This window comes from Homarus americanus, unplaced genomic scaffold (assembly GCF_018991925.1).
Source record: "Homarus americanus isolate GMGI-L3 unplaced genomic scaffold, GMGI_Hamer_2.0 scaffold33124, whole genome shotgun sequence".
NCBI lineage: Eukaryota > Metazoa > Arthropoda > Malacostraca > Decapoda > Nephropidae > Homarus > Homarus americanus.
Window position 1 is genome coordinate 15,400 of NW_024722374.1, and position 27,225 is coordinate 42,624.

At 39.4% G+C, this 27,225-nt stretch overlaps 1 protein-coding gene across 1 annotated transcript in view; it reads right to left on the reverse strand.

The window, feature by feature from the left end:
- The window catches only part of LOC121862724 (acetylcholine receptor subunit beta-like 2), a gene marked incomplete at its 3' end in the record, with an annotated part of 59,919 nt that overhangs the window by 8,882 nt on the left and 23,812 nt on the right, over positions 1-27,225 (reverse strand). The window contains 2 exon segments of the mRNA XM_042361041.1: positions 11,085-11,130; positions 16,554-16,710. Coding sequence (XP_042216975.1) covers positions 11,085-11,130; positions 16,554-16,710 — 203 coding nt within the window.

Here is a 27,225-nt window from a genome sequence, read left to right on the forward strand (position 1 = left end):
TTTTCTTGTTAATACTCTGGGGGATTTGTAAGGTATAGGAATCGCTAGCTTTTGTTTTCGTCACAATTTGGGTTCCGGTTACTTAATTCATGGCTTTGATATCAACGAGGCGTTCAGTGGCTCATACAACATTTATGAACGAAAAGGATTTGTAATTAAAGTGACAGGGGAAAGTTTCTAATAGGGTTTAGGTACAAATTTTAAAAGAGCTATAGGAACCTTACTGATAAAAGTGGTTGTTGAGAAAGTCCCTAATGGTCGAAGGTGATCAGAGAGTCCCATGTCTGTTGCATCAGAGGAAGAGGGAAGAATGTCCAATGAATTTCAAAATCACATATCAATTATTTTTACCGCTTGTAAGTTTATTCATCGTCAGCTGAGACTTTCTCTGTCATCACCAACTGGTAATTGGAACTTTTCGAATTAGTTACTTCGGGATGGATAGTCCTAGTGGTTAATAAATGTAATTGAACTCATATGAACACCGTCAGAAACTTCATGATAACTTTAAAAATATCCATCAGAATTATCATATTAATGTACCAATGGGATATCGTAGACTACTGTAAATACATGTATACTATAAGACATGTATACTATAAGACATGTATACTATAAGACCTGTATACTGTAAGACATGTATACTATAAGACCTGTATACTATAAGACCTGTATACTATAAGACATGTATACTATAAGACATGTATACTATAAGACATGTATACTATAAGATATGTATACTATAAGACATGTATACAATAAGACCTGTATACTATAAGACCTGTATACTATAAGACATGTATACTATAAGACCTGTATACTATAAGACCTGTATACTATAAGACATGTATACTATAAGACATGTATACTATAAGACCTGTATACTATAAGACCTGTATACTATAAGACATGTATACTATAAGACATGTATACTATAAGACATGTATACTATACGACATGTATACAATAAGACCTGTATACTATAAGACCTGTATACTATAAGACATGTATACTATAAGAAATGTATACTATAAGACATGTATACTATAAGACATGTATACTATAAGACATGTATACTATAAGACCTGTATACTATAAGACATGTATACTATAAGACATGTATACTATAAGACCTGTATACTATAAGACCTGTATACTATAAGACATGTATACTATAAGACATATATACTATAAGACCTGTATACTATAAGACCTGTATACTATAAGACATGTATACTATAAGACATGTATAATATAAGACATGAATACTATAAGATATGTATACTATAAGATAAATTTAACGTTACCATTAATCACAAAACAAATGTTTCGTCACTCATTACCTGACCTCTCGCCATAATACGTCACTCATTACCTGACCTCTCGCCATAATATGTCACTCATTACCTGACCTCTCGCCATAATACGTCACTCATTACCTGACCTCTCGCCATAATACGTCACTCATTACCTGACCTCTCGCCATAATACGTCACTCATTACCTGACCTCTCACCATAATAAGTCACTCATTACCTGACCTCTCGCCACTGCTTCACCTTTAATCATCGACACCATCTCTTAACATTTTCACCTTGATAATTATTTCCTTGACAGATTTTATCATTGCAACTTTAACGTCTGATTGATGCTAACCTCATAAGTTATAGGCATAAATATAACTTTTATTTGTTTATCGATTATTATATGTAAATCTACTCTCACGATCCTTAATAAATATTTTATATTTTTTTTTTAGATAATGTAATTCCTTTATCACCTTAATTGCTGTAGTGAGTTTTAATGTAACACGTCTCAGTATTTTACAGAATATATCGAGTTTTTTTTTAATAATATAAAGAAACTTATTTATTTATCATTTAATAACCAAAGTTAATTATTTTACAGATTTAAATTAAAACCTCATTATCAAATTTAACCTCATTATGGGACAATAAATTAATTGACCTTAAATTATGTCTTAATTGCTAACGACTAGTGTAATTAGTTTCTTATAATACACACTTAGACATGTATGTATGTAATGAATGTAATGTATGTTATGTTTATGTATGTAATGTACGTTATGTATATATGTATGTATGTATGTATGTATGTATGTATGCAATTTATGTAATGTATGTAAGTTATGTATGTTATGTATACATATCTCTGAATACAATTAACCTAACCTAAATTTTATTAACACAACTTAAATTCTGAGGCGAGAGAGTGTTGGGGGTCAGTGTTAATCTCTATGTTAGTCAGTAGTGTTGGTTTGTAAGCGACCGGAGCACTTGCATGGGAGATCTATAAGCTGGAGTTGGAGATCCATTCAGTAACTCGTATCATTTTATGGGAAATATACACATAATCTATCCTTACTGATATATACAGAGTTATATTTAAACTAATAAGTATACACTGACAAACACTATATGCCCAGGAGTATACGAGAGTGATTGTACGGTTGAATATAATTGATTTAGTGTTGTAATTTGGATGTTGTCTTTGTTTTGGTCGGTTATTTTACATTTATTTGAGGTTTATTTTCTTTCCCCTTCATCCCCCGTCAAACAAGAGCGGGAGCGGCGGCGATAGATGCGAGGATGGGATTAATTTATGTTGATGCTCTTTTGTTTTTATTTGATATAAATCTGAATAAGCTCTTATGTAATTTTCCCCTCGAGTATTAAAGATTATTGGTGACGTGTACTGGTGACTGGTATACTGGTGACGGGTACTGGTGACGGGTACTGGTAACGGATACTGATAACAAAATGACAAATATAAACTGTGAATTTGTCTGGCTACCGTCAAATAGACCAAGGATTCTCAAAGATACGATCGACAATTGTCTCTTCCCAAACATCGTAAGCGTAAACTCAACTGAAGCTTCATTATAAATCTGAAGTAATCTTAACCTTCAAGTTTGTGGTGTAGCAAAACTTAAGACAGTTACACACGTCCTGTCATCTCTACTTACGGGAGAAAAAATATGACCGTGATGATTGGGAACGGCACCGAATATAAACAAACTCAAATCTATGTTATACTCGTAGACTCCTCACGGCGAGAAGTCAGTGAATATCCAGTATACCTGCCGATAGTCTGCAACAGAGAACTGGCCGATCATAGTGCTATTGGTTAGTAAGATATAGACTGATGAAGAGGATTACTAAATAAGCAATACAGAATCAATAGCAAAAAGTACATTATATCTTACCAGGTCCCGACTTATGACTTTCTTATTCTCTCGCAAAAACTAAACAAGACCGACCAAGATTTTCTAATAAGCTGTATAAGGCCACACTTAATATAGTTTCCTTCAAGTTCAATAGACATACATCAGTTAGGTCAGGAAAAGTGCGCATCAAGCTAACTGCCGCCAAAAAAAAAAATACTAAAATGTTGATTCTGCCTTTCATAACATCATCTGGAGGGAATTAGACACATTATAATATATTTATTTACGCTGGAAATATTTGTCAGTTGCCTCATTCATAAGGGAGTCGAAGCAGATTATGAAGCAAATAAACACATGCGGCGCTTGTCATGACCACATTGTCTCTACTGGTCAGTCTGTCAGGATACAATCAGTAAAAAAAAATTAATTATAACGGGGAAAGCAGCTGTACACAGGTTCAATAGGAGTGGATCAGCCGCTATATCATCTGGGGGGGAGGGGGTTGAAGCTTCGAGTCATGTTGGTTCACTGATTGTGGTCGAGACTGTCCTTAAACAGCCTTGGTGACTCAGATCAACACCATGAATCGTCACTCCCGCTGATGCCGGCCTGTGATGACAGCTGTTAGTGGTTGAACGTTTACAGATCTGCATATGTGTGTACAAGTTGGAAGTCAAGTTATAAGAAATAATAAAAGTTAATACTAATATCAAATAATGGGTATACAGGCTATAGTCTTTTAATTACAGATAGTTAAGAAACATTACTAAAACTAACTCACAGATTATATGGATAAAGTTGAAGAATTAGAAGCTTAAAATTAATGATTTGATGAAGGTAAAGGTGGTTTCGAAATTAAATATAAATCCAAAAAATAAAGTAGACACTAAGGAACTTGAACAGGTGAAAGGATATAACTAAAGTTGATACTATAGACGGGGGAAACAAATTAAAATGAGAATAGAGCAAGTAAAAGCATTATTATTGGTCCGTACTGTTGTATGGGTCACAAGCTTGGACACTTGCAGTAAACACCAGAAGAAGATTGCGAAATATGGTGTAACGGGAGATAGATAGAAATAAGGAATAATAATGGAAAACCCAATGACGAAGGACTAGAGGAAGAAGTGATAAATAAGGAATATGAGGTATTATGGTTGGAGATGAGGGGATAATGGTAGAAATATTGATGATAGAGGGGACAGGGGAAAACCAAGACTGGGACGGAGAAATCATATTGAAAGCTGTTTGCAGTCTGAAGTTTGCAGCGTTGGGACGAGGTCACCAACCCTCAGACATAGGATGGCATTTTGACAAAAGCGCGCGCGTGTGTGTGTGTGTGTGTGTGTGTGTGTGTTTGTGCGTGCATATGTGTGTGTGAGTGCATGTGTATGTGCAGGTATGTGTACGTGCAGGTGTGTGCGTGCAGGTGTGTGTGTCAGGTGTGTGTGTATACCTCACAGTTGCCAGCATCACGTCATTTCTTTTACTTCCTCCATCAACGCAAAACGAACCTTAACATCTAATCCCCGAGCAAACGACAACTGGCGAATCTTCTCCAGTCTAGGCGCTATGCGAGTGCTCGTACTGGCGTTGTTTCTCTCATTATGGCGATAGACTCAGTTCATCCATAAACAACATAATGATCCGTGACGTCACACTATAATGAAGTGAGTGAAAGATGATGATTCATGACGTCACTTATTAACCAGGTGAGTAAAATGGCTTCTCAGTAAACAATAGCCGGGTGATGTCTGACGTAATAGTCTAATTAGGTGGATGGAACGACTCCGATCGGTAAATGAGATGAATGTCAGCTGGTCGAGTGTTATTATTATTATTATTATTATTATTATTATTATTATTATTATTATTTTATTATTTATATTTTTTATTATTATTATTATTATTATTATTATTATTATTATTATTATTATTATTATTATTTTATTATTTATATTTTTTATTATTATTATTATTATTATTATTATTATTATTATTATTATTATTATTATTATTATTATCATTAGTATTATTATAACGGGTAATGTTAATGTTACTATTATCATTAACCTTACTATTATTATCATTGTTATTACTATTATCATCAGTAAGGACAGTGGTAGTGTTACAACAGCGGCGTGTGGTTTAACAATTGTCGTTTGGAGTTGGTCATACAAGTTTGTTTACCTTTATAGTCTAGAGGGTAATTAATACTTAGGGGTTTCTTAGAGAACCAAAGGGGTGTGAGTGGTGATCAGGTAGAATCCAAGGGAGGGAGGGAGGGAGAGTCGATAGATCTACCGGTATTTATCACGGGCCAGGTAGAGGTCATCTAGTTCGGGGTTAATTAGAGGGTTTTCGAGGGGGTAAGAATAATTTTTAAAAGTAGAAGTCAATAAGTCGACTTTGTGTTGGTCAAGGGGGTGATCGTCCCAGTCCAGATAGGGGGAGGCGTCTTGGTTGACCTTCCACTGGTAAACTGGTCGATAGTTCTACCTGTTAGTGGCTGGGAGGAGGCAGTGAGATGAGTCAGCAGAAACACAGGGGGGGGGGGGGCACGTGGACCTCGCCATCTTAACATTATATCTCGTGATCAACAAACAGTTAGCCACATTTCATTTCATCACACATTAAAATGTTAGTCATAAATTATTATCTTGACACAATGTGAATTTTTTTTTTTATGATGGATACAGAATTTTTATTCAGTGGTTGGTGTGTCCACCACACTGCCGGGTTCCCTGTCTGAACAAGGGTTTTCCAGTACTGAGGAAACATTGTGCGAGTTTGGTCAAGGTGACAGCTGGACCGACACGCTGTCTATTATATTCGGGTTAGTTTTAACATGCCTTTGTTTTTTGGCGAGTTTAAGTGAATAAAAATTCCGATGTGGTGTCGGGTTCATGTTTAGCAGTTGGACAGGAAAAAGGCGGAGCCTGGTCACGGAACATGCAGACCAGCCATTAGGCAGGTAGGTACCCTCCCCTGATTGGCCGGTACTATGTGACATGCCATGCTTAATCCCGCCCGTCGCCTTCTCCTATTGGTCCATAACCGGAGTAAGGGAGGGGCTCTCTGATTAGCTTATATTCATGGCGTCTCCCATGACTCGAGTGCATCACAAAAATGAAGATAAAATATAAACTGTTTTAGAGGTGGATGTCCGGAGTTGGTGAGACGGGGTGGTGGTGTTAGTCTAGCCTGAGTCCAGACTACAGGTTACTCTGTGTCCTCCCTCATGCTCTCAAGCGGGTGGCATCTCTAGCACCTGTAGGATTAGCAAGCTGAGGCACCTTTGGCCACATGTATAGATTAGCAAGCTCAAGAAAATGTCTAGGAAAAACGTGGGACAAAAGTTCAAGTCAGAGAAAGAACCTCACACGGACGGGATAGTCGTGTGTGGGAGGATAATAGGAGAGGGGGGTGGTATATCACACACCTGGGGGAGTTAGTGATGATGACGGGTGTTTAGTACAGAAAGTATTAGTAAATTCATTGATGTCCTAACATCTGTTGTGATAGATTAACCTCAAGATGTCAAGTCACGTGCATAGTCATACTAGAGATGAGTGACACTATAAACAGGTAGTCCAGTCACACAGGTGTTAGCTAACAGGTGTGTTGTTCTCAGCTGCCTGGCACCTGTAGGATTAATGTTAAATATTTCTCTGTAACTTTAAGAAAATAATAACAATCAGGTGACCGTCTCTGAGGACCACCTGAAAAGTTGAGTGGTTCAGGTGTCAACAGAAGCTGGACTTTAAAGTCTATCAGGCACAACCACAGTCAGGAAGCTGCCCAGGTGTGCCCAGGTGTGCCCAGCACCAATAGTTACGGCAGCTGCCACGTAAAAGTTCATGCAATATTTACATCTTCCTGACAAACACTAATACCTTTAGATTAATAGATTCTAAAATAGTAAACTATTACATACAGTTGAGTTATGTTATAATAATCTAAGAGTAATTATTATCTGTCACTGGTAAAGATAATTAACTGAGACAGGTGGGGGGAGGAAGTGAGGTAAACATATATCAGCTTCAGGAGTGTCAGTACTGTAAATGTGTCAACACCAACAACTTTATTATATTCAGTATATTTAAACATGACGGGATTCATCACTTCAAATCAAATTTAAAAAAATCGTAATCGATTCCTAATAACTTGACAGCTGTGTTAATATGACTAACACCTGGAAATTAAATAACATTAACATCTCAGCGCACACACAGTCGGTGAGTCAGTGAAACCTATGTTCTCTGTAACTTTTTTAACAATAATTAATATTTCCAGGTCTCAGAATGCCGTCCCCTAGAGGTCCCTGAAAGCCATATACAGTAACCTACAACACCCCCCCCCCCACACACACACCCCCTCACTCCTGCGTGACACAGGTGAGTTATAAAGCATTTGTTGAACACCTGTTAAATTAAGAACCAGTGCTAATAGAGTTCAATACTATATACAATAGGTTCTGGTGTACACTCGACTACACTCAACACTCCTACACTGCCTTGATCTAACAGACAAGATTCCTGAGTTAATGTGTTTCATCAGACCTAACACCTGTAAGGAACATTAATTATCCTCATATAAAAACTTTCCCTCTCTATAAAAAAAAAATAATCCCAACCTGTTTGACTACTTGAGATAGTTAAAAATTCCTTCTAAATTATAATACTTTGAGCATTATTGAGGACTGGTTAAATCTGGGACGTCATATGCATTAATATCCCACATATACAAACTTAATGTTGCTTTAAAGTCACATTACCAATATTAAATCAACATAGATAAAATACAATAAGACCCTAACTGACCTACAGTAGAGTATTATATTTTATTTATTTGAGTTTATTAGTCTGATGATGATGATGATGATGATGATGATGATGATGATGATGATGATGATGATGATGATGATGATGATGATGATGATGATGATGATGATGATGATGATGATGATGATGATGATGATACTGATGATGATACTGATGATAATAATGATGATGATACTGATAATGATAATAATGATAATGATGATGATGATGATGATGAGCCTAATAACACTCAGCTGATAGATGCTCGGGTAATCCATCTTCTCGACTCTTCCTTTTGCTATTATTCTTTTATTTACTCTATTTTACTCAATTGTTTACTCTTCCATATTCTCCTCAATTCTCCTCCTCTATTCCTCTCCCCCAATCATCCACTTCTCTGTACCTCTGTTTTACTCTTTCTTCTTCATTCTCCTCCTTTTTTCCCACTTGATGATAGATGATAAGAATTGTTAAGTTTCTGTCAAGTTATAGGTCTAAGTTAGGTTAGGTTAGGTTAGGTGAGGTTAGGTGAGGTGAGGTTAGGTGAGGTGAGGTTAGGTTAGGTTAGGTTAGGTTAGGTGAGGTTTGGTTAGGTTAGTATAGGTGAGGTTAGGTTAGGTTAGAATAGGTTAGGTTTTATTATGCCAGAGTACTATACAATTGAACCTTAACTACTGCCCAGACCTTAACTGAGGTTATCATCATCAATTTGGGGAGTTATTTATATAAACTCAATGATTTATAACTCAGAGTCAATGTTGCGTGTGTATCAGGATCACGAATTAAGGTCAAATCAAGTGAAGGTTTGGACAAAAAATCCCACTTTCCTTCCAGCCAATCAAAAAACTTCTACTTTCCTTTCCTTCCAATCAAAAAACTTCTATCAGTCAATCAAACTTCTACTTTCCTTCCAGCCAATCAAAAAACTTCTACTTTCCTTCCAGCCAATCAAAAAACTTCTACTTTCCTTCCAGTCAATCAAAAAACTTCTACTTTCCTTCCAGCCAATCAAAAAACTTCTACTTTCCTTCCAGCCAATCAGAGGAAACAGCTGACAACCTAACCTAACCTTGTTGACCGTGACAATTTATCTCGTGTCCTGTGACCTGCCTTGTTATTGGCTCACGACACCTCACACTACATCACTATCCTCTTACCTCCCTACCCTCTCCTCGTCCCCCTCCCCCCTCTTCCCCTCTCTCTCCCCCTCCCCCCCGTGAGTGTATATTACAGAGGGGTACAGACGGATGCGGGTCTTTGTCAGGTGAGTGAAGTAGGGCGTATCTCCTCCCGCCTGCGATTTATTAAAATAAAAAGAGGCTTTGACACACTCCCTCCCTCCCTCCCTTTCCTTTCCTTCCTCCTTCCTTCCCTCCCTCCCTTTCCTTTCCTTCCCTCCTTCCCTCCCTCTTCCTCCCCTTCCCTTCCCTCCTCCATCCCTTTATTCTCCTTACATTCCTCTCTCCTTCTCCTCTTCTCCCCATCCTCCCCTTACATTCCTCCTTCCTTCCTCCCTCTTCCTTCCCTCCATTCCATCTCTCCTTCTCCCGTCTTCTCCCCTTCCACCAGCCCTTCCTTTTCCATCACTACTCTCCTCCTCTCTCTCCTATTCTTTGTTCTCTTTTCATTTACTTCTTTAGCCTCTCCATCTACCTCCCTCCTTTTACTCTCCCTCCCAATCCTCCTCCCTCCCCTCACCCTTTTTTTTTCAAGCATTCCTTCTTAATATACCCTTTCTCTCCTCCTCAGTTTCCTTCACTCTCCTTCCCAGTCCTTCTCCCTCTCTCTCCTTTTCCCTTACACTCCTTCTCTCTCTCCTTCTACCTCACCCCCTCCCTCCCTCTCCCTTACCCCACAACTCCTACCCTCTACCAGCTAAACATAAATCCCCCCCCTCCATAGAACTAGGGGGGGGGGGTGGAGCGGTATGAGGGATATATAATGGAATGGTTGGTGTTATATAGCCGAGGAATGACAGAGACGGTATGATAATGGAGGTTCGACTATAGGGAACTTGGAGTGGGAATGAGTGGGATGATAGGGTGAATGATGAGAGGGTGATGGGAAATATCACTTATTCTCACTTTAATTCTTCTATCATTTATTTTTCTCATTTTTCCTCCTACTTTTAACTCTCTGCTTCACACACACACACACACACGCACACACACACACACACGCACACACACACACACGCACACACACATTAAGCCAAGGTCCACTGAATTGCTCCTCAATTTTCAATCCAACTTGGTATACCTCTGTTTCCCCTCAATTTCTATTACTATTAATTAAACTCCATCTACCATTCATATGCAAAGCAAATCCTCTCAATTTCATCCTCTGATCCGTATTACGAATATGTCATGATGAGAGAGAGAGAGAGGAGGAAGGGGAAAAGGATAAATAATATCATCATCATCATCATCATCATCATCATCATCTTCATCATCATCATCATCATGATCATCATCATCAAGGGTCCACGTTTCTTACAGACAAAACTCGTAAAGTAATTTATATCAGCAACAGAAAATAAAAATCAATAAAACTAAAAAAAAAATCTAACATCAGAGACTCAAAACACACTACAGCGATGTGCATATGTTTCTCTCATTCTCGTGTTGGTACTAAAGAGCCTTATTGTGTCGTCTATTATCACAGTGGATCTTATATCGTCTATACTTTCCCTTCTGATCTCCTGTAACCTTTGTGGATGATCGTGACTCTTACTGCAGCATTTACACCCGTTGTATATCAAATACTTCCCAATCCTAATAGGCACCAATCCTAATAGGCACCAATCCTAATAGGCACCAAATCTTATAGCACAATCCTAATAAACCCAATAGGATTTGAGGACATTGGAATCTCAAACCCATTCATGCCAACCTGTCAGACTACACTTTACAAACCACGCACCGTAACACCCCCCCTCCAACACCCACGCCCTACCTCCCCTCTCTCCTCCGACACCACGCCCCCAGGTCACCTTCTCCTCCAGGTCGAGGGTAAATAGAGACCAACACAGTGAGGAACGAGATGCTTGCCCACACACGGGATGATGAGGTTCACCTGTGAAAAGCGTCTCCTCCCTTATAAATCAGGTTGAACGTGATATCTGCCCGGTAGAGACGTTAGGCATGATGAAGGAAGAGGAAGAAGGAGGAGTGTGCATGGAGGGTAGAAGAGGTGCTTGAGTGGGGGGAATAGTGTGCATGGAGGTGGGGGTGTAGTGGAGAGAGGGAAGGAGGTGTGCATGGAGGGTGAAAGAGGGGGTGCTTAGTGGAGAGGGAGGAGGTGTGCATGGAGGGTAGAGAGGGGGGGTGCTGAGTGGAGAGAGGGGAAGGAGGAAATGTGCATGGAGAGTGGGTGCTTGGTGGAAGAGGAAGGAGGTGTGCATGGAGGGGTAGAAGGGGGTGCTTGGTGGAGAGAGAGGGAGAAAGGAGGAGGTGTGCATGGAGGGAGAAAAAGAGGGGGTGCTTAGTGGAGAGAGGGAAGGAGGTGTGCATGGAGGGGGTAGAAAGAGGGTGCTTGGTGGAGAGGGGAAGGAGGAGTTCTTGTGTGCATGGAGTGAGAAAAGAGGGGGGTGCTTGGTGGAGAGGGAAGGAACAATGCATGGAGGGGTAGAAAGAGTGCTTGGTGGAGAGAGAGAGGGGGAAGAGGAGGTGTGCATGGAGGGGGTAGAAAGAGGGGGTGCTTGGTGGAGAGAGGGGGAAGGGAGGAGGAGGTGTGCATGGAGGGGGTAGAAAAGAGGGGGTGTGCAAGGAGAAGTGTGAGATAATATGGGAGAATGAAGGAACGGATGTTTAGCGAAGATGAACAGGTGTTAGAGAAGTGTTAGTAGGTGTTAGTTCTGGGCGTAAGAGGGAGAAGACGGTGTTAGGGGGTGTTAGGAGGTGTTAGGGGAGAAAGAGATTGAATATTTGTGGGTTGTTAAGGGGGTGTTAGTGGAGGAAGAGAAGACAAGTCGTTTACGGTAGCTAAAAGTGATTGTGTCTCAAGAGGCCGTAATTATCAAGAAGTTTTGGCCGAGTTTCAGGTGTTATAATTCTTTTCCTCAACATATAGTGTAGACAGCGTTCATACAAGGCCATATACAAATCTATTCACTAAGGCGTTTTAATCTATACCTTAATACTGATGGTAACTGAAGCAAGATGTTTTGACGTAGGAAAAAGTTATATGATATTGGAAAAACACATTTACGGGAAGTTCCACCGAGCGCATGAGATTTACAGGTAACTAAAGTAGGAGGATGTTTTGAAATGCTTAGGGTTATCTGATACAGGAAAAACACTCCGAGGCAGGGAACTCCACGGGGTGTTTGTCCGGGGCATAAATGAATTTTGGCAGGTGGAGGTTCAGCAAGATGGCATGGATGGAGTCTCTCAGATGTATAAGAGGTGAAGAAGACATGACAGTGTAGGCCGTCAGACTCTTGGGTGTGAGGGTGTATATACAGTATTAGGGGAGTAATGAAGTGTCCCTGGGGATAGTATAGGGAATATTTGGGGATATTAGTGAATATTTGGGGAACATTAAGGAATACCTGGGGATATTAAGTAATCTATGATGTTTTCGGGAGGTGTTAGAGATAAGAGGATTGTTAGGAGCTTCGCAAGGTATTAGACGACATTAAGAGGTGTTTGAGGATACTATAAGTACTAAGAAAAGGTGTTAGGGTTTTTCAGGAGGCATTAAGTAGCATCAAGGAGTGTTAAAGGGTGTTTAGTGATACTATAAGGGGTGTTAGGGGTTTCAGGTAGCGTTAGGAGGGGTTAGGGGGTGTAAGAGAGTGTTAGAAGGTATTAGGGATTCTATGGCGGGTGTTAGGGTAGTTTGGGGATATTAGGAAGGGGTCAAGAGGTATCAGGAAGTGCCAGCGAGTGTTACAGGTTGTTGAAAAAGGAAAAGCAGTGATAAGGTGTGTGTGTGTGTGTGTGTGTGTGTGTGTGTGTGTGTGTGTGTGTGTGTGTGTGTGTGTGTGTGTGTGCATTATACATACAGACATATAATACCAATGAAACATCGATCATAATAAAATTCATTATTTATCAGATAATTTCAATAATTCTTCCTAAAATTATTGTCACTACAAGTACAGAATTATATAATAAATTAGATTAGTAGGAAGAGACATGAAGTAGTTTAGTTATTAGTGGAAAAAATGGGAATTAAACCAGAAAACTAGTGACGAGAAGGTTTTAATAATGATTTAACTTGGGGTAAAAAAAATAGTAGGAGAAGCAGGATTATCGTAAAAGAATAGGAGAATTAATTTCCACCATTTACCTGTACAAGAGAGAGTATATACCTGAGAAAGTTATATTAAAGGTTTATAATATTATCTACGGTGATATGTGATTAATAATAAGGTTGATTAATATATACTAGAGGTAAAAAGTAGCAATGATAAGTAGCAGGAGCGGAATTGAAGTAATATTAAGTAGTAATTAGTAATCTTTTTTTTTATAAATTTGACAATTTACATATTCTGTATACATAAATATTACATATTAACATATTTGTAAGTGAAATATTTGGATGACTTTTCTTTTAAAATACACTTGGTCATCCATTTATTATAGTATATCCTGCCTTTAATAATTGCTATAGTCTCCTTAACATTATAATTTTCTTTCCTACTTAACCACTTACAGTAAACATAATCTGACATTAGCAGGATCATTGTGTTCTTGTCCTTATTATCACTACAGTTAATATTAAACATGAAGAAATCTCCCCTACCTTACACCTCTTTCTCCCCTACCTTTCACCCTTTTCTCCCCACCTTACACCTTTTGCTCCCCACCTTACACCTTTTTCTCTCCACCTTTCACCCTTTTCTCCCCACCTTACACCTCTTTCTCCCCTACCTTTCACCCTTTTCTCCCCACCTTTCACCTTTTTCTCCCCACCTTACACCTTTTTCTCCCTATAATTCTCACCTTCCTCTCCTCACTTCTCACCTACCTCGTGTCTCATTTCCCTCCACCTTTTACCCTCACCTCCTTAGCCTCCTCACCTCCCTCCCCCTTCATCCTCACTCCCTACTCACCCATAAATTCCACAACCGTCTTCCTCTGCCTTTCACCCCCCCCCTACCATCGCCCACCTCCCCTCCCCCTATATGTACCTCCCCTTCACCCTCCCCTCCCTCCTTCCCCGTGTCTTCCTCCCCCATCACCCCCACCTCCCCCACACCTCCTCACCCCCACCATTGTTATTGTCTTGGTCAGCCGTCCGCGAAATTGGATCGGTGTGGGGGCCCCTCGTGAGTCTCCTCCAGCGGCCACTGGAGGAGTATGGAGCCCCACCTCAACCTCGGGGTAACAAGCCTATCATCATGGTAGACACATTGGAGCTTCTTAATCCAGCAGTCCAGAGCATCACGGTAATGAGGGGGTGGTGAAGACGGGGGAGAAAGGGGGAGGGGGGACAGAGAGAAAAGGGGGAAGGGAGAGAGAGAAAAGGGGGAGAGAGAGAGGGGGAGGGAGACAGAGAGAGATCACATGAAGCCAATAAAAAGAATAATATACTTTTCTTATTCTCTAGTAAACTTTAACAATAATAATAATAATAATATCCTTATCATTAACGATCAATTAAAAAGTTACATCATTACTACAAAACATTATAGAAAGATGAATCACGTATAAGACATGTAGAAGTTCGTTGCTTCATAACCCTGACACCTGAAGCACCTCACCTTAAAACAACAACAACAACAACAAGAATCACATTAACATACCGACGAGAATAAACCAGTTAACTCAGGGACTGTGTCAGTGTGTGGCTGAGCTGTGTAATACCTACATATCTACACAACACGTACACAGCCCCACTGTAGGAGGGGTAGGAGGAGGGGTGAGAGAGATCGTACTGCCGAGGGTGAAGGTAAGTCGCCCTAAACGTCGGCAGCAGAGACAGAAGCTCCTCGTTTTCATATGAGTTTTTTCTACGTCAGGTAAAAATGTCCTGAAGTAGTGTTACTGCAGCGTCCTATTGCCGTTCATGTAGCTTCTTTTAGGAGGGAATTACTGAGGTGACTTAAAGGTATTCTTGTCAAGTACGTGCACACACACGCGCACGCACACGCACGCACACGCACGCAGTCTGAATGCTCACCTTCCCTGAACCACAGCAGATATTCTCCGAGTGAGGGTTTTATATTTTTTTTTTTTTGGGGGGGGAGGGGATTTCCTTTTCATATGTAGGCTGTCTAACTCACGACCAGACCCATAACGCAACTAGAGCCAAGCCTTGCGTCATATATCTTTGTCTCCATATTAAAAGATAAACTAAACAAGAGTAAATAAAAATGACCAAAAACATATTGGCACAATTTATGGAAACAGAACTTAAACATAAGAACGTAAGAAAATAAGGAGTCTGCAATAGGCCGGTTGGCCTGTGCATGGCAGCTCCTGTCGAGAGTTACTACCACTCTCTATCATCCATGAATCTATCTAGCCTCCTTTTAAGACTTTCCAGCGTTCCAGCACTTTTTTACCGATAATATTCTGGCGGCACTAAAGCACCCTGAGGCAGCATTGATTATGTTAATGAGTTACTTTATTCTGCCATCAAATTTTGAGTTCCGTCGTTCATGTCCCAGCACTGCCTCGCCACAGACCCGGTATTCACGGTGACGCTCCCATCATCTATCAGGATTCACTATGTAAATTTGGGTTATTATTCTGACGCGGCCACTCCACCGATCCGCTTTATGAACTGAAAATATATGTATGTCTTGTCTGTGTATGTCTCATTGCGTCATCGTTCGTGTGTATATGTATGTGTTTCACCAACGTTCGTGTTATGTCTCAATAGTTTGTTAAAAACATATTTTCACCGGCCTAAAACACATTGGTCCCCTGGCCAGGCCGGTACAGGAGGCGTGGCAGTAACATAACATATTTCTGTGAGGATAATTACTTAGAGGCTTTAAGTCATTCCTAACTAAAAATGACGTGTTAGAAGTACAGTATGTAGACCTCTGTCGACCCAGTAGTAATTGGGGACCTGGATGTTAATCGATTTGCGGATCATGTTTAGGAGGTAATGGTTAGCCAGTGCAGTTGGCGAGTTGTCCGATCTTCTCTGACTATTGTTTGACACCGGGTCATGCAACCCGTTAACTCAGGGTGTGGTTGTTGTGATAGCGACAGCTTCTACACCGTAAACAAATTCACGCCTAGGTGGCCCTAGGGCCGGCCTTCCTCGTCACACGAGGGGCAACCATTATTATTATTTATATACGTAGACCTCTAAAGTAGTCATCTTAGACCTCCCACGTCGCTTAGAACAAGTTCAATAAAAATTCCTCAAACTCTACGACATGATGTCTTCAGTGGTCTGCAAATGCCTCCTAGGACTGTAGTTTTACTCACACAAGACTTTGAAAAGCTTCCTGGGCCAACCTTCTCACCTGTACAGGGCTCGTAAACCCTCCCCACACCCTTACTGCAGTACATTACCTGTGGAGGGATCTAAAAGCTCCTCCTCCTACCTTCCTCGCCCCGTGGGACTCAACATTACCTGGGTAAGGTTCTTCCAGGTCCGGGAAGTACTCCTGGTTCCTCCTGGCGGGGACCTCCAAGATGTCCCACTCCACCGACATGTAGAACTCCTTGAGGTCGATGCCTATCTTCACCAGGTTGCTGCCCTTCTTCTGCTCTCTGTGCTTCAGGTCCACCTGTAACATGAAATTGAGTCAGTCGAGCATCCACTGAATCTGAATTTATCCTCAGGTCAATGTCGGAGAAAATAGTACATGAGTTTTTACAGTGAAGAAGTCTGGAGAATTTTCCAGAACAAATAAAGCAGAAGGTGAATTTGTATCATGTCGATATTTTGGGCTCAGCAAATAGGCAAGGGAAATATTACCCGCGTTCTAACGTTGTTTTATGAAGAAATGTGAAGAAAGTTTTAGAAACAAGCTGAAATAGTCATGGATTATCATGATCGAGTCACTTTTATACTCGGTCAATTTGAAAGGAAAAATATAACAGGTTTCATCAATGTTTTATGAAGCCAAGTGACGATCACTTCAAGAAAGGTCAACCACAAGAACATTGATCAGGGTGTTGCCCTATTAGCCACAGCAGATCATTGGCAACATTGTCACTCATTGGTGTGAAGCCTCGCCGGGGAGTGACTGATGGCGGGGGTGAGCCACAAACACTGGAGACCACTGGGAAAAAGGGAGCCATTAGGGAGCCACTGGGGCGACTCGGGGCAAGATGGATCACTCACCAAACTAGATTAACTCGGGGAATGTGAAGTCATGTGCTACCGTCCTTGTGTCTCTCTCTCTCTCTCTCTCTCTCTCTCTCTCTCTCTCTCTCTCTCGCACAAACGAAGGCGTGTTTCAAGAGAAGATATAATATCCACTCTCGTTAATGGCACACACAGTTGTAGATGACGTATCATAATTGTATGGTCCCGACAGTGGGGGTAATACGATCGTCCTGAATTATGTAAGTGGATCCCATAGACATGAAAGGTGTAAATTTAGGTACACATTTACAGCTGGGTGAACGAGGAGAGTCCCGGCATCGAACCAGGAACCCTTGGAATAGGAAGTGAGTGTTGTAACCGCTTGGCTGCCACACCTCTTTTTGTCCTACCCATCCCATGGATCTCTCAAGGTGGGGGGTGAAGAATAATTAACTGCCGACCCTCCTTCCCTCTCCCTCTCCCTTGGTGTGAGCTGTCTCTCAGCTCCTCCTCCTCTCCACCTACTAAAGTAAGGTGTCCTGGAGTCCTGCTACCCCCCTCTCTCTCTCTCTCTCTCTCTCTCTCTCTCTCTAAATTAAGTAAAAGTAAAAAATTCATATAAGGCAAAATTAAAAGTAAACAAAGTATAAAAAACAAAAGGGTAAGGACGAAGAGTAAAGATAAGTAGAGTTAAAGTAATAGAGGCAACAGTAGAGTTAAAGTAATAGAGGCAACAGTAGAGTTAAAGTAATAGAGGCAACAGTAGAGTTAAAGTAATAGAGGCAACAGTAGAGTTAAAGTAATAGAGGCAACAGTAGAGTTAAAGTAATAGAGGCAACAGTAGAGTTAAAGTAATAGAGGCAACAATAGAGTTAAAGTAATAGAGGCAACAGTAGAGTTAAAGTAATAGAGGCAACAGTAGAGTTAAAGTAATAGAGGCAACAGTAGAGTTAAAGTAATAGAGGCAACAGTAGAGTTAAAGTAATAGAGGCAACAGTAGAGTTAAAGTAATAGAGGCAACAGTAGAGTTAAAGTAATAGAGGCAACAGTAGAGTTAAAGTAATAGAGGCAACAGTAGAGTTAAAGTAATAGAGGCAACAGTAGAGTTAAAGTAATAGAGGCAACAGTAGAGTTAAAGTAATAGAGGCAACAGTAGAGTTAAAGTAATAGAGGCAACAGTAGAGTTAAAGTAATAGAGGCAACAGTAGAGTTAAAGTAATAGAGGCAACAGTAGATAGAGGCAACAGTAGAGTTAAAGTAATAGAGGCAACAGTAGAGTTAAAGTAATAGAGGCAACAGTAGAGTTAAAGTAATAGAGGCAACAATAGAGTTAAAGTAATAGAGGCAACAGTAGAGTTAAAGTAATAGAGGCAACAGTAGAGTTAAAGTAATAGAGGCAACAGTAGAGTTAAAGTAATAGAGGCAACAGTAGAGTTAAAGTAATAGAGGCAACAGTAGAGTTAAAGTAATAGAGGCAACAGTAGAGTTAAAGTAATAGAGGCAACAGTAGAGTTAAAGTAATAGAGGCAACAGTAGAGTTAAAGTAATAGAGGCAACAGTAGAGTTAAAGTAATAGAGGCAACAGTAGAGTTAAAGTAATAGAGGCAACAGTAGAGTTAAAGTAATAGAGGCAACAGTAGAGTTAAAGTAATAGAGGCAACAGTAGAGTTAAAGTAATAGAGGCAACAGTAGAGTAAAAGTAATAGAGGCAACAGTAGAGTTAAAGTAATAGAGGCAACAGTAGAGTTAAAGTAATAGAGGCAACAATAGAGTTAAAGATGTCGCCTCAGAACTCTCCGGGGCTGAAACACGACTAAGTAAAATATACAGTAAATTTAATTAAGCAAGACACACGCAAGCTATCTTCCTGCCTTAAGAGTTTATAGTGGGTAAGTTTGTTATTATTATTATTATTATCTACCACGGAAATATAATTGTGTAATACCAAAAATAAATAATAATAATTCCCGTTTTCTGTTTGTTTTTCAATAGTTTCCAAACAGTAATAAAATTTTTCGAATACTTTGAAAATATTCTGACGGTCTCTGCATCTTGCTCGTGATACACAGGGGAATTATGCTTCTTTTTCCCCCCAATGTAAAGGAAATTTACATAATATTTCCAGTGTGGGAGTTGGTAACACTCTCTTGTTTTCCTCTGATCTACCCAAAACTTAGGAGCTCCTTGTGGCAACACCGGCGGCAGATGCCAACTCGGACTTTAGGAATAACAGCTCGCCATTACTCGCTCACTAACTGCTTCCAGGAACCTCTTTATGTAAATTAGCAAGACAACCGCGGTATTTTACATGCATTATCGAAGCTCTGTGTTACTTTGATTCTCATCCACCGCGAAAATTTCAGCACCTACGATGAAAATTTTCTACTGTTATGGTACATAGTCAACCAGTAATAACGAATGACTCGTAATAATCGTTGTTACTTCGGTAAATATGTTTTATTATGCTGTAACCTCGTAGTTTTTTAAGAAGCCTCAGGTTCTCAAAAGTTCGTAAGATGGAAATAACATTCATTTTAAACAAGCTGCTAATTTAAAAAAAAAATGGAGGTTAAATTTGAGTAAAACACCAAAAATACACAACAAAAAACATTGATTTAGCCAAAGGAACCAACCTATGAGCAGGAGACTACTACGTGGGGATATCCTGGGGTAAACATGGCGGGAACCTATGGACCAATATTAACAATAATATTACGAGTAACAAATATTTGCTGTAACATACAAGACCAAAACATACACCAAGTATGAGGAACGTTACTGAAGCATAAGCCAAAATAGTAATGTATTGTCTAAAGTAATTAGTCGATGTGATTAAGAGCGTTAACGACCATTAACCTACGCTTGTTCACAATAGATTAACTCGTGTATCTTAATATTTTGTAAAGTATTTCCGTTTAAAATAAATCTGTACAAATAAATAACCTTAATATAACGACCTTTACACAATATAAATTTAACCACTTAAATACACTAAAAATAACACTTACTGTAGTACACTTTATAAACAGCGTCTGTCAAGTGAGAGAGACGACTGACAGCACCTCCACCGTCCGTGTCTGTATTGGCACTGAAGCTCCACGTGTCAGTCAATAGCATCTGTTTAGTCTTCTTCCCAAAAAATTTATTCGAATAAGGAAACATAAAAAAACAAATTTTAGGGTAAATTAATTGATATCGTAATGAAGAAAATAAAAAATAAATAAAAATTACAGAAAAATAAACAAATAATGATACTGTACATTAAATTGTTCAGCTTCGGAAACACTCGTTTGTAGACAAGACGGGAAACCTGCCATCTATTTAAAAAAAAATGTGTCGTCTTAGATCTGCCGAGCAGCGCCATCTATTGACCTGACCCGTTACCATTCGAGAAAACTTTCAAACATGGTATTACTCATGGTCACGTTTGTTTGAATTTGAGTTTCGCCCTTAAGATGATATAAACAAACCATAGTATTTGTAAACAAGCCATAGTATTTGTAAACAAGCCATAGTATATTTAAACAAACCATAGTATATGTAAACAAGCCATAGTATTTGTAAACAAGCCATAGTATATGTAAACAAAGCAGACGACGCACAGTACCTGCCATCTATTGAGCCGACCCAGCAATTAATGATCACAGCGATTCGTTTAGTTTTCTGATTTACTTAATTATATCATAAAAAACACTATAATATTACTAACACATTTACTTTAATCTAATAATATAATACATTTAACTAAACTACTAACTGATTGATTGATTGATACGTTTATTGAGATACAAGAAACATTAATACATCTCAAAGGGATGAAGTGACATAAGTCATCCCCACCCCAATCCAGGAATGTTCCTCTCAAGACTCACATAAATCCCTAATATTTCATATAATCAGTTATATACATACATAGTTATATTCTAGATGCAAAATTTCTATATTTCTTTATTATTTCATCTATTTTCCTATTTTTATACATCCACTCTATTTGCATGGGGACATTATTTATATGGGCATTTCTACATACATTAAGCAATGGGCATTTCAGTATATAATGTGGCAGGGTATGGGATCTGGGTGTTCTACAAACTCTACATTCTTTATCCTGTTCACTTCTCTCAGCTCCAAGTTCCCAATAATATTTATATCCTAATCTTAACCTCATATACACTGAATCTTTCCACCTACTCCCATCTTTCCCATATGTAAATTTTGTGTTCATGAGAACATGATGGTAATGTTTCATTGTTTCACTTTTCTCGTATATTTCATTCCTTTTGAAATTATATTCTATTGATTGTATTTTCCGTAATTTGCTCCTTAATTGTTTCAAGGTTTTAGTACATATTATGTCGATCTCGGCCTTTTCCGTGGCTCTTTTTGCTATTATATCTACTGCTTCATTAAGACCAATGCCTACATGTGAAGGGACCCATACAAATTGAACATTATGGCCATTTTTCCTTATTGTATTTACTAATTTTCTACATGAACCAATAATGTGTTCAAAGACTGGACTCCCACTGTTCAAAGAATCCAAAGCTGCCCTACTATCAACAAAAAAATATGCATCTTTATACCTCTTTACAACATTTTCCAATCCTACTAACATTGCATATAACTCAGCTTGTGTTGATGATATAAAACTGCTCAACCGAAGTCCAATTTTGATGTCATCATTTCCTTGTTCTGTGTACTGTCTTATAAGGATCCCACACCCTGCCCTGCCACTTGACATAACTGAACCGTCACAATATACATGCAATGTGTTTATTTTAGGCAAATTACTAATCTTATTCCCATATAAAGCCCTTAACTGTCCTGGTCACACGCATTGTACACACACACACACACACACCTGTACCTCAGTTGCGTGTGGTGGTGTGTGAGGTTACTCTAGTGTGAAATTGTGTTTAGTTAATGAACCTCGAAGTTAAGAACTGTTTTAGTGTTCCCTTGTTACAGTGAGTTCCCCCACCAACACGTCTCAACAGGTAAGCTTTTTAACATTTACAAATGAAAATATAAGGTGTTTTATGAGCTGGTGGCACCTAGTGAGCAACCGAACCAACCTAGCCCCACCCAACCTAACTCCTTAACATAACTCCAATCCCACCAACCTAACCAATGGCCTTCAACCGAATTCTAACCTCACAACCTAATTCCCTTCCAATTTGTTTTAACCTAACCTCCTGGCCAACCTCAAGTAACCTCACCTAACTCAACTCTAATCTCAACCTCTCATCCCAACTCCAACCCAATCCCAACCTAATTCCATATATGAGGGGTGTATATGAGGGGTTAAGGGGTGAGGGTAAGGGGTGAGGTATAGAGGGGGGGTATATGAGGGTAATTTTGAGGGTGGCAAGGGGGGGTATCAGGGTGGTGAGGTATATGAGAGTGGTGGTAGGGAGGGTGGGTAGGGTGAGGGGGTGGTGGGGTAAGGGAGGGGTGGTGAGGGAGGGGTGGTGGGAGAGGTGGAGTGAGGGGGTGGTGAGGTATGAGGGGGTGGGAGGGGGGTGTGAGTATAGGGGGTATATGGGAGGGGTGGGGAGGTATAGAGGGGTGGTGGTGAGGTGAGGTATGGGGGTGGGGTATGGGGGTGGTGATATGGGGTGGGAGGTATAGGGGTATGAGGGGGGTATATGAGGGGTGGGATATGGGGGGGGTGAGGGTATATGGTGGGGTGGTGAGGTATATGAGGGGGTAAGAGGTGGGTATGGGGGGTATGAGGGGGTGGTGGTATATGAGGGGGTGGGTGAGGGGGTGAGGGTGAGAGGTAGGTAGGCGAGGGGGTGGTGAGGAGGTATATGAGGTGGTGAGGTATAAGAGGTATGGTGAGGTATTCACGCTATATCACCCTCCTCCCCTACCCCTCCGTCCCCATCCCCCTCCTCTCCCTCTCCAGGATTTTAGATTAGAATCAATCTTCATGATGGCGCCTAAGAGAAAAAAGTTATATTCATTGCGTGTTTAATTACTTGGTGGTGTTAAATGTCCAATAACTTAACACGGAGATTGGTGCGTCTTAAAGGATCTTCTTAACTTCCAGAGAGAACTGGAACTTTGGTCTGGAGAAAACCCTTAACTATTGTACGAAAGGAAACATTTGTGTGTGTGTGTGTGTGTGTGTGTGTGTGTGTGTGTGTGTGTGTGCGCGCAGAGTAATTATGTAAACACTGTATCTAATTTCACGGTTACAGGATTTGAACGTAGAGTAATTTTTTGTATAATTTAAAGTTTTCGTTAATTAGATCAGGTCATTAAGTTGTTTTTTTTTAATGGCAAAGGTTAACTACCCGATCGCCATTAAACGAGGAGTGTTGGTGACCTTTGTTATAGGGTTTTAGTTACGTGAATATTTGAACTACGAATTTCTTAAACTTTAATTAGGAAGTGAGCACTGTAATTGGACTCTACACCTGGGTGATTTGATGAGTGAATTTAAACATTACTGAAGTATGTTAGACTTGATAGAAACGAACCAATGAATACTAAAAGACGCAAGTATGTTATCCCCTAGTGGTCAGTTCCCGTAAATATCATATATCAGCGAGGGTTTTCATTCGCCGAAGCTCCAAAGACGTCGGAACTGTATCCTATTGGCTAACGTTTTCCGAAGTAAATTCAAAGTCATTTATAAAACCTTAACACGTAAATCTATTGTTTATTTACGTCGGTTACTCACAGATAAAAACCTTAAAACAAACAACATTCATATCCTCAAACATTATCTTGACTATTATCATAAAAACACGTTGAAAATTCATTAAAAATAAAGAGAAAAGTTCCGGGTATTAGCAAACTGATGTTCCTCCACGAGATGGCAATGGCGTGAGAGGAAACTGATTCTTTTTCGTTTATTGATTTTTTTCTCCATTATCACACCATCGTCGAGGGCTGAGAGGGTATTATGGCCGTAGTCTCTATCTTGTCACTGGTCCCTTTAAATAGTATCGTCCTTATCTTGCACACTAGTTGTTGAGGAGTAAGTGGGAGGGGGGATGGTTCTCCGTGCTCTGTGGTAAGTAGGGTAGAAAGAGAGACAGGAGAAGTTGAGAGAAGTAGAGGGAAAGATACAGAGCGGTATATATTGAGAAATACAGAGAAGAAAGAATGAGATAGTGTGAAAGAAGAGAAGAAAAGTCGAGAAAAGGAAAAACTAAAAAAATAAAACTTGGAAAACTTATAGGATCTAATTCTTTACGTTACGTCCGCAAGAGAGGGAGGGTAAGGCACTACCCTGACAAACGCTTGGAGTCGGATCCCCTCTCCCACAGTAATAGAGGATTTGCTACCGATGGAATCCAATCACATACCGTATTTAAGTCAAGCCCACACCACTTTGTATTGACTAGGAATGTTCTAACACTAAGGGGTATACCACCACTAGGAAAAAGGGTTATACCACCACTAGGGGCACTAGGAAAAAGGGTTATACCACCACTAGGAAAAAGGGTTATACCACCACTAGGAAAAAGGGTTATACCACCACTAGGACAAAGGGTTATACCACCACTAGGAAAAAGGGTCATACCACCACTAGGAAAAAGGGTCATACCACCACTAGGAAAAAGGTCATACCACCACTAGGAAAAGGACAAGACTGCAGACGAGGAGGAAATAAGGTACTTGTAAACTTCTCTCACACTTTACACTTGATGTGGAGGCACTTAACTCTCTCTCTCTCTCTCTCTCTCTCTCTCTCTCTCTCTCTCTCTCTCTCTTAAGTGTTGAGATATGAATTGGTGAAGCACGAGTGAAAACAGGATGTAATAGTTTTGAAAATAGGCTGAAATGGCGCATAAATAGGGAGAAATTGTGTTAATAGGATGCAACAGTATGTAAATAGGGAGGAAAGTACGTAAATAGAAGGCAACAGTGTGTAAATTAGGTGCAATAGTGTGTAAATAGGGAGGAAAGTGAGTAAATAGGTACAGGATCCAAATAGGGAAAAATGGGATGCAATTGGGGAAAAATGACTGAGAGGTTGGACAGTTCAATAGTTACGGATGCTGTTCTTGGCCTGTCTCTCGGGGGGGGGGGTGACATGCAAGTGAATGGGAAATAAGTACCTTGACCACAGGAGGGAAATAAATTTGTTGCGATGGAAGGGAAAAAAGTTTCTAGATTACGGGAAGGAAAAAAAGTTTCTAGAATACGACGGGAAATAAATATCTTTGAAGACTCGGGATAATTAGAAGGTGATTTAAGTTTATAATTTAGTTTCAATCGCATGAAACATTTAAATATCTGTAATTAAATATATAATCAACGGAAATTAGTTAAATTATACCGTATATACCGTAAAGCTTTTACTGGTATTAGCAAAAATATCAATTGAGGACTCCAGTGATGTAAATAGCAAGATAAAATTGGCTATAACAGAAAAAAGTAATATTTGACGAAGATAAATTTGAAGATGGCGGGAAAATTACACGTTAAATCTAAAAATCCTTAAATATTACAGAATGTAATTTATTGTGGACTACCAGCATAGGGGCAGACTAAGAAGAGGAGACGTAAATTGAGGAGATATTGTAAGAATGGAAGAATATCATTTAATTTTCCGACGTAGAGCTTGCAAGGAGTAAAATGTGGCTAGGAAATATATTGAAATCTCTATAAATTTTAAGAAAACGTAAAATAACAGGAGAAACTTTGATACAATTAAGATAATGTGTAAACAGAAGAAATGCGACTAAAATTTTGAGAATACGAGTAAAATATCTTTGTGTGATGTAAACATTTATTACAATGAAAATAAGAGAAGAGATGAGAGAGTATTGCCCTAGGAAACATGAATAGAATTAGAGAAAAAAGAAAGAAAAATTATCTAAAATTGAGAAAATGAGACAGCTTAGGAGGGGAGAAATAGTGCAACGAGCTGGAAAGTAAATTAAAGTTAGAATTGATGAAATTGGGAAATAATGAAGAGAAACTCGGGTACAAATGGGGTGTTTCAGGGACAGTGGCAACTCCTCTTCCCTTTCGTTAACCTCCATTTATTGTCCTAACTTCGCGCGGTAAGTTTAAATTAGATAGTCTCCAGCATGTCAGAGGTAATGGTTGGCGCTGGTAGTGTTAACCCCCTTTGGAAGTGAACTCTGATGGTGTTAACCCTTTGGAGGAGGTTTGAACCCTCTGGTGGTGTATTTTTTAACCCTTTGAGCAAGTCTTTATAAGTGTGAATCCCCTGAACGTGTGTGAACCCTTTGAAGTGTGATTCTTTTGAAGTTTTGAATCCTTTACAGCTATGAACTCTGTAAAGGGGTTATTATTATTATTATTATTATTATTATTATTATTATTATTATTATTATTATTATTATTATTATTGTAGTTTTACAGTGCTTGATTTTATTGAAGTCATTGCACTTGTTTTTAAAAGCCTAGTGAGGTCCATAATTCCGAGGTAAAGAGAGGCTTTGGTAGAATAAAAATAAATATACCACAGTTTTATGTTGAACAGAAATGACAAAATAAGGTTAAAAATAATCAAGTTCGACTGAAATATAAATGTTCCAATTATATTTGCTAAACGAATTTGGAAATAAAAGAAATTCGGTTGAAAATATACTGCTGAAATACCGTTAATAATATTCAAACTTTAATTCTAAACGCCAAGAATAAAATAAAATGAGATAAAACAGGCGAATCCCTAAACTCGATGGTAAATTATGAAAAATGAGAATATAAAGTAGAGAAATAAAACTTGAGATCGGGGTCAGATTTACTTCTCTTATCCCTTAATTCTGAAAGTCTTCTAAAAGTAGCACTTGAGTGATAAGTTTCCATCTCGTATGCAAATCACAGGAACATTCAAGAAAGAAAAATCCTGGGAGCGAATTTATGCAAAGAAGACATAGTTATTTTTTTTAACAGATGGCGGCAGAAAAAATTAATAAGTCCGGCCTGGGTTAGTCAGTGTAGTATTCGCCTTTCCGTGTGAGTGTTGCGTGATCTTCGCTGCCGGGCTAACGATATA